Source organism: Camelina sativa, chromosome 16 (assembly GCF_030686135.1).
Source record: "Camelina sativa cultivar CO46 ecotype springtype chromosome 16, ASM3068613v1".
Classification (NCBI taxonomy): Eukaryota; Viridiplantae; Streptophyta; class Magnoliopsida; order Brassicales; family Brassicaceae; genus Camelina; species Camelina sativa.
This window is the reverse complement of record NC_141895.1, coordinates 27,100,548-27,108,184: the sequence shown is the minus strand read 5'-3', so window position 1 is coordinate 27,108,184 and position 7,637 is coordinate 27,100,548. Positions and strand designations below refer to the sequence as shown.

The window sequence follows — 7,637 nt, the reverse complement described above, 5'->3', positions numbered from 1 at the left end:
GGAGTTTTACTTCCCTTTTAGAGAGTAATTTTTGTTCTTCTTTATCCCTTCAACTAAATAGTAGATTGGACCTTATATGATCTAAAATAATTAGTCTGTGAACTAAAACCCCCACTGTCTCCTAGAAATCAAACTCTCTATGACTCTATCTAGCTAGTCACGTTAACATATTGTGACTAACCTTCGAGGAGTTCTTATGTGGAAAAATCAGGTAGTCCTCCTTGTGATTGTTATATCTACTACGATATTGACATAACTTGTTTTTTCTTTCAAAAGTCGATGGGAGGAGTGAATCTTTATAGAGCCTTGTTCTGTATTTCCTCCCACAAACAAACCACCCTACCTTATGCTTTATCAATATTTTTAAGTTTCAACGTTATTCCAAAGTATGAATTAGTCATGCGAATGATCTTGAATATATATGATGAACAGTAAAATAGTTAAATAATTGTCTATATTTAGAAACACTAAAAAAATTAACTACATCTATAGTATAAGATGCATCTGAAAACAAAAATTATATTATTTGATTAAAGTCAAAAAATTTTACTGGCATGATAAATTTGATCTATGCATTTAAGTGTTAATTTGATCTATGCATTTAAGTTATTCCAAAGTGATAAATTTGAATTTAGAGTTTAATTTTGCAAGATTAGTTATGAAATATAGTGTTAATTTTGAAATTTTAGAGATGTTGTGCTAAATTTAGAATTTTGATGCTATTAATGAAAATCTCTTAAAAATTAATATATGCTTTTATGGCATTTTATACATGGAATCGCATGTTAAAATGATATCCAAGTACGATTAGCTAAAATAGAGGAGTAATTCTCATTGGTTAACCATTAACCAGTCGGCAGATGAACACGATTTTCCTCAAAAAACATTAGCACGAATGATAGATATACAAAGACCATACCTCAAGGAGATTCTCTAAATTCTTGAAACCGTTATGTCTGTCATGGAGATAGAAGCGATTATCAAATTGCCAGAGATACAATATCACTTTTTGTCGGTAATAAAGAATAATATTCATATATATATCTTTACTTATCAAACTGTTATTTGTAACGGGAAACGGTAATCAATACGACATTTAAAAAATTCTTTAATCAAACCGTTATTTATAACTAGAAATCGTAATCAATACGAAAAAAAATATCGACAAAAAGTTTGGAATTTTGAGAAGTTTTCCAAACATTAGGAAACTATATGATGTTATTTAATATCAAATTTTAATATTTAAACTTATATTTTCGTCACAGCTACTCAAAATTCAAATATTATACTTCTTAGCTCCCGATTTGGATAGTAAAAAAAAAAAAGCAAATATTCTAAATTTTTTTACCTGTGTTATTTTATTTTATTTTTGTTTGTGTTCTTCTATGCAAAAGTCCTTTTGTTTTTTTGCTTAAATATTTTAATTTAGATTTTAATACTAATAAATTAGAAAGTGCAGTAATTGATAAACAACCAAAGGTTCATTGCATCTTCCTCGTTTCTCCAATGCATTTCTACAACTGGAAGAAGAAGAAGCGTTACTTCAACAAAATTTCGTATATAAAAGTCTCCTCCTTTGTCTTCACAATTCACAAGGCCTCCGTTTCTTCTCTGAGCTCTCGCATCACTTTAAGCGATTCTCTCTTACTCTCCGCCCCTCGGCGTCGGAGTTTCCAACAGGTGAATCGAAGCACACACACTCCACTCATCATTTTCCTTAATTTTGAGCTTCTCTCTTGTGATCTTGTGGTTTTTTAGATCTTGGGTTTTTGTTTTTGTTTCCGTAGATTTTGTGAAATTTACTGAGATACCCACATTGCTGTTCATCCTGAAATTTTGATTTAGACTCAAATTGGGAGATTATCACCGCATGGCTTCTTATAAAGGTTGAAACTTTAGCTTCATTTTGATCCAAAGATTTAAACTTTTGATTCTTTTTGAATGTTTTAAGTTCATGGGGGTCTTGTCTTTTCTTTGGACTAATGATGAGACCTGCTCCTGTGCTATTATTAGTAATATCTCGTGGAAGAGTTCCTATGATGATGATGGACCTGAAACGAAGTTATGATGTTGAAAAAATGGTGTTACCGTCCTTAATGGAAGATGATGATCATGATCATGATCTATGGCCGCTTAATGAGATTGACACAAGGAAGTCGAAATTCCCATGCTGTATTGTCTGGACTCCTCTCCCTGTTGTCTCTTGGTTGACTCCCTTCATTGGCCATATTGGACTTTGCAGAGAAGATGGAGTCATTTTGGACTTTGCTGGTTCTAACTTCATCAATGTTGATGATTTTGCATTTGGTCCTCCTGCTCGGTATCTCCAACTCGATAGAACCAAGGTATCAGTATATTTGCTTTATGTATTCAATGGTATCTGGTTTAAGCATGCATGGTTTATGAAACTGTATCTAAGATTAGATAAGACCTTTTTTATTCTTATACTATGTTGACTGTATCAAATGTGTTGGGTTTGTTGCAGTGTTGTTTACCAAGAAACTTGGGTGGACACACTTGCAAGTATGGGTTCAGACACACTGAGTATGGGTCATCAGTTACATGGGATGATGCACTGAGCATGACCACTCGTAGCTTTGAGCATAAAACCTACAACCTCTTCACCTGTAACTGCCATTCGTATGTTGCACACTGTCTGAACCGTCTTTGCTATGGAGGCTCGATGGAGTGGAATATGGTGAATGTTTTTATTCTCTTAATGCTGAAAGGGAAATGGATCAGTCCTTCATCAGTTGTCCGGTCATTTCTGCCATGTGCTTTGGTCACATCTTTGGGCGTAGCGTTCGTCGGCTGGCCATTCTTGATCGGCCTCTCCTCATTCTCGATACTACTCTTCGCCTGGTTCATACTTGCTACTTACTGTTTTAAGAACATCATTTGTTGAAGCAGTAAGAGAGAAATATAAAAATTAAAAATATGATGTACACCAAATAGTTATGTTAATCCTAAGTACTGTTCTCTTTTCCTTTCGGCACCATTAAGCTTTCAACTCCATTGAGTAACCCTTATTTTCTTCTCCCTAGATTATTCAGAGCTGATGTCAAAAAAAAGAAACTAAAAAAAAATGATCATTCGGAGGTCGAGATGACAAGTTGAGTGGGTTCGACGACATAATGAATTATATTGTTACATTTATGTTGAGTTAAGTTATTATAAAGAAATATCGGTTACAGGCAATCAAACCCGGGTCTCCTGGTCAGCATTTATACAAAAGAAACGGAATACTTAGTGTGTTTTAGTGATCCAGATTCCAGATTGTATATATAAAGTACATACGTATGTAATAATCATACTCGAGTTGAGCTAACGAGGTATGTTTGTTTTGCATAAAGTGATATATAGTAACTGTTGGTTTAGGTTTATAGGTACCATATCGCTTCGGATGATTCGAAAACGAGGGTATGCAAAAAATCTTCAGGGAGATTCGACCTCATGAGAATAAATATAATGGGTAACGTGACAAATGATCAAGAGTTAGACGTCCATTGATATGTGACAAATGATCAAGAGTTAGACGGAGCTCCGAGGACACTTTTGACGAAATCGTCCAAAACTCTTCATTGGCCTAGGCAAACCTAATACATTTTCACAAAAGTATGCAAGTTGATTTCGCAGAAGGTAAAAATGATGTTTATAGTGAACAGTATTAAACGTGGATGATGAAATAAGAATAACTCTAATTATCTCCATTTTGTGTCTTTAAAAAAAACTAGATAAACTAAACAAGAGGCAATGGAAGTGGACTTCGGATGCATAAATGTTTTTTGCAGTCCAAAATAATGTAGATGTGTTGTCCAAAACTTTGATAGTATTGTTTTTGAAGGAAAAAAAATGTATATGTTATCAATTACAAGATAAAAGTGTTACTATTGATACTTACTAGTGGTGTTAAAAAACTTACAGATGTTAGTGAAACACAACAAAATAAAATGTTAAGTTTCATTTAAAACAACTGATTAGTAGAATATCCAGTTTCATGTTTATACATCAATGGTAAATGGTAATACTTCAATTGTAAGATTTTTCACATTTTTGGTAAGAAATTTAAAAAAATTCAAAATAAAATTGAAAACAGTTTCACAAAAGGTATTAACAATGAAGAATAAAAAGAAAATGCGAGAACTTTCAGGTTACGTTCTGCAATAAAGATTTTACAATTCAGTCACACAACTGTCGTCAGCTATGTATTTTTATTCGGTCAGAAAGTTGTTTGTTTTTATTTTTATTTCACACAACAGTGTTAAAACTTTTGGTACAAGTAAAACAGAAAAATCTTATGAAAACATCATAGAGTTAATATCATATGACAAAAGAGTATACTGTTCTCTACTACCTAAAATGTTATGTTGTTAGAGAGAGACCTCTGGAAAAGTAAAAACATCATAGGAATTTCAGAACCATCCAAATCAACACCAGTCACGGTTTGGTGGCAACCTGCCAAATCTTGACCATCCCATCATCACTGGCCGAGGCAAGCAACCGGTCGCCCTCCTGTTGCATGTTACAATCACAAGCTCAAAATCATAGCCAACATAAATTTCTGGTAAAAACTTAGCCATAACTATATGAACTTGAGCCAATGTAAGTCGAGTAATAAATGACATCATCTCTCTGACCCTAAGACAAAGCATCAGTTTTATGTTCTAATTTCTCAAGTTACATTTATAAGATGCCGTATAGACTACTTCATTATTTCAACCATGTATAACGTATGAAATAGTATGCAGTTGGGTCTATTACTTCATAAGAAACATGGAACTTACACCGCGTGACCATTGGACACAGTTTACATCATTGTCATGTGCTTTATTTTTCTTCAGCAAAAGATTATAGGAAAGTCCATCAACCTGGTACACAAACAAATGACTTTAAGTTCAAAGATAAAGCAGAAATGTTTAATTATATAGTGGTAAACCATTGGCAAGACTAGGAAAACTATAAGTGCTGCCTGCATTTGGTTTCTTGTATTGTGCTATGTAAGTTGGAACGATACAGCCAAATTCTACTTAAGTACGCATTGAGATAAAATATCAGTTTTGAAGTGAAGTACTACAAGATGAAATTATCTTACAGAGTCATGGCTGTCCACAAACAACCGTATAGCATCATCGCCTGCTCCACTGGCAATAATGTCATCCCTGTCAAAATTTTGAAAGAAAAATATAAGAAAACAAAACTTATGAAACCCCAAAAGATATATAGTAAACTTCAGGGAAATTTTACTCAGTGTGGTCTCACGAAAGATAATTGGAGGAGGCAATATAGCTTATTAAAATGGTATGAAAATCCCTAATCTGGATACATTTGATCAGATGACTGGGAGTGCAATTATCAGGCACAACAAAGTTTTTGCTTTTAGGCTGGCAGAGTTAGAAACTAGGATTGGAAACATGGTGACACCATGCTTTAAGAAACCAAACCCTTTAAAGGTGTCAATACCTTGACCAGTGAGCTGAGTATATGGTACGGTCATGATAACCAGAGAGTGTACAAAGATGAGACCTGCAAAGTCCGAGCAAGTAAGGATTACATTAGTAAAAGTTGGAATAAAAATTTCTTGGAATCTTGCAGGCTGTGTATTATGTCAACTCGAAACAGTAAGAAACGAACAAACTCAATTACATGTAAACCATTATATTCTCACCAAGGTACATATTCTTCACCAGACTGCATCCTGGCAATATCTGTCCCCCATATCTTCAAGGTTCGATCATCACTGCAAGTACACATTCAGCCAAGCCTGCTATGGTCAGAACAATAACCCAGAGACAGATTACATTGCTTCAATAATGCCTATGGGAGACAAGGGGAGAAGATTCACTAACCTACAAGTAACCATCTTGTCCCCTGTAGCGTTAAACGAGATGGCCCAAACCGTAGAGGAGTGACCACTGTGTGAAGAATAAAGGCACATTAATCTACTATAACAAGTAAGAGCCTAGTAAGAACAAAATCGAAAGCATATTAAAAACACATGGGTAGAAGATATACTTGTTAGATTCACCTAAGGTTTGGACACATTCAAACTCACCATCACAATCTTGAGACCACCAAACCTGTTAGTAGCACGCGACTAACGTTGTTAAAATACAATTTTTTTTTTCATTTTTTTGTGTAACAGTTTCAGGTTCTGCATCACTAAACCTAATATAGTATTCTCATTACCTTGATGGTGTCATCATAACTGCAAGAAAATAACACATCCATGGTGGGATGCCACTGAACCATCTTCACATCTTGTGTATGCTCACTTAATACTGCAGCGCACTCATATTCATTCCCTTCAAGCACTTCCCAAATCCAGACAGACTTATCTCTACTACATGTTGCCAGGTATGAACCAGATGCATTCCATGATACACTTTTGACTTCGTTTTCATGTCCCTGCATACAGTTATCTAATAAGATTCTACTAGCCAAAAAGTTTCCTTCAAAGCAAATAAACAGTACAAGAAAACCACCAAAAACTTTGAGCATAATGAATACTGAATTATGAAGTAAAGCTAAAAAATCCATGAGACTAATAGTAGTAACTCCGATAAGCCAAGGAGGATCTAGATAACGGAACAAAGATTTACAAAGGAGATGGGTTGCTTCAAGAGGAGCTCAGCATTACAGATCAAGTGACAAAGTCAAAAGAGCAAAAAGGAGCTGTGATGGTGATGCTTTCAGGTTATCAAACAAACTATAACTACAGATCAAGTAAGCAAAAGGTCAAAGGAGCAAAAAGGATAGATGAAGCAATTCATGTTATTGATGGAACAACAACTACAAGTCGAGGATTGGGCTAGAAAAGTACCTCCAAAGTGGCAATACACTCAAAATCAGATCCATAATTCTTCCAAATGCCAGTGGTACCATCGAAACTTGCAGTGGCCAATAACTCTCCTGAGGGTGACCAAGCACACGACCTCACAGTTCTTGTATGCGTTTCTTCCAAAACAGTCTGAGCACTCACAATATACAATGACAAGTTCATTACAATCAACAAAGCTTTAACTAACACAACAGTGGTCAACAAAAACGTCCTAACTCACTGGTCTACTCCAAGTTCAAGGTCAAGTTAAACCCTTTATAGAATCGGAACAAAACCCACAAATTATAATGTAAAACTGACCTAAAGAATCAATAGATTTCTGTAAAATTGAAACTTTTCTCGGTAAAAAAAAAAAAAGGTTTGAACTTTCTTGAAGAGAAAGAAAAGAGATAAGAGATAGAGACCTTGCAGGTCCAGGAGCGAGAGAGGGAGCTTTGTTCCCAGATACGAACGGTGTTATCGCCACTGCAAGAAGCAAGAATCGGAGAAACACCGTCGGCGTGAGATGAGACTGGGTTCCAAGCTACGCTCCAAACCCGATCGGTGTGGCCTTCGAGCTTCTGAATCTCCGCTAACTCCAAGTTCTTCTCCATCAAATCCATCTATGATCTATCTCTAATCTACCGATTGAGCAAACTCCAAGTTCCAGAATGGTTGGTTCGGTGGGAAGGACTAAACTTTTAGGGCTAACCAGAAAACAAAATGACTCTCACGATAAACAACAAGAGCTTGAGGGGGTATTTCACAATTTAAAGAGAATACTGCACCTTTTTACACTTTTTTTTTTTTTTCCAAGGCA

The 7,637-nt window shown here is 35.2% G+C and overlaps 2 protein-coding genes across 4 annotated transcripts; one reads left to right on the top strand and one right to left on the bottom strand.

Annotated features, from left to right (window-relative positions):
• The first annotated feature begins 1,434 nt into the window (after positions 1 to 1,434).
• Positions 1,435 to 2,983, top strand: LOC104752243 (protein REVERSION-TO-ETHYLENE SENSITIVITY1-like). Of its 3 annotated transcripts, none has more exons than XM_010474333.3 (4): positions 1,441 to 1,680; positions 1,846 to 1,886; positions 2,014 to 2,345; positions 2,486 to 2,983. In XM_010474333.3, exons 2-4 carry the CDS (start codon positions 1,871 to 1,873, stop codon positions 2,903 to 2,905), a joined length of 768 nt encoding a protein of 255 aa, XP_010472635.1. In that variant the 5' UTR covers positions 1,441 to 1,680; positions 1,846 to 1,870; the 3' UTR covers positions 2,906 to 2,983. The 3 variants fall into 3 exon arrangements, with proteins under 3 accessions (XP_010472636.1, XP_010472635.1, XP_010472633.1); XM_010474331.3 differs by having other exon boundaries at positions 1,444 to 1,680; positions 1,788 to 1,886; XM_010474334.3 differs by lacking the exon at positions 1,846 to 1,886 and having other exon boundaries at positions 1,435 to 1,680.
• A 1,225-nt stretch (positions 2,984 to 4,208) lies between these two features.
• On the bottom strand, positions 4,209 to 7,636 carry LOC104752242 (protein CIA1-like). The gene is made up of 10 exons (XM_010474330.3): positions 7,243 to 7,636; positions 6,821 to 6,967; positions 6,187 to 6,405; positions 6,013 to 6,077; positions 5,847 to 5,912; positions 5,666 to 5,737; positions 5,461 to 5,523; positions 5,093 to 5,159; positions 4,785 to 4,868; positions 4,209 to 4,512 (listed from the first exon to the last, which is right to left on the bottom strand). Exons 1-10 carry the CDS (start codon positions 7,438 to 7,440, stop codon positions 4,438 to 4,440), a joined length of 1,056 nt encoding a protein of 351 aa, XP_010472632.2. The 5' UTR covers positions 7,441 to 7,636; the 3' UTR covers positions 4,209 to 4,437.
• Between the last annotated feature and the right edge of the window lies 1 nt (position 7,637).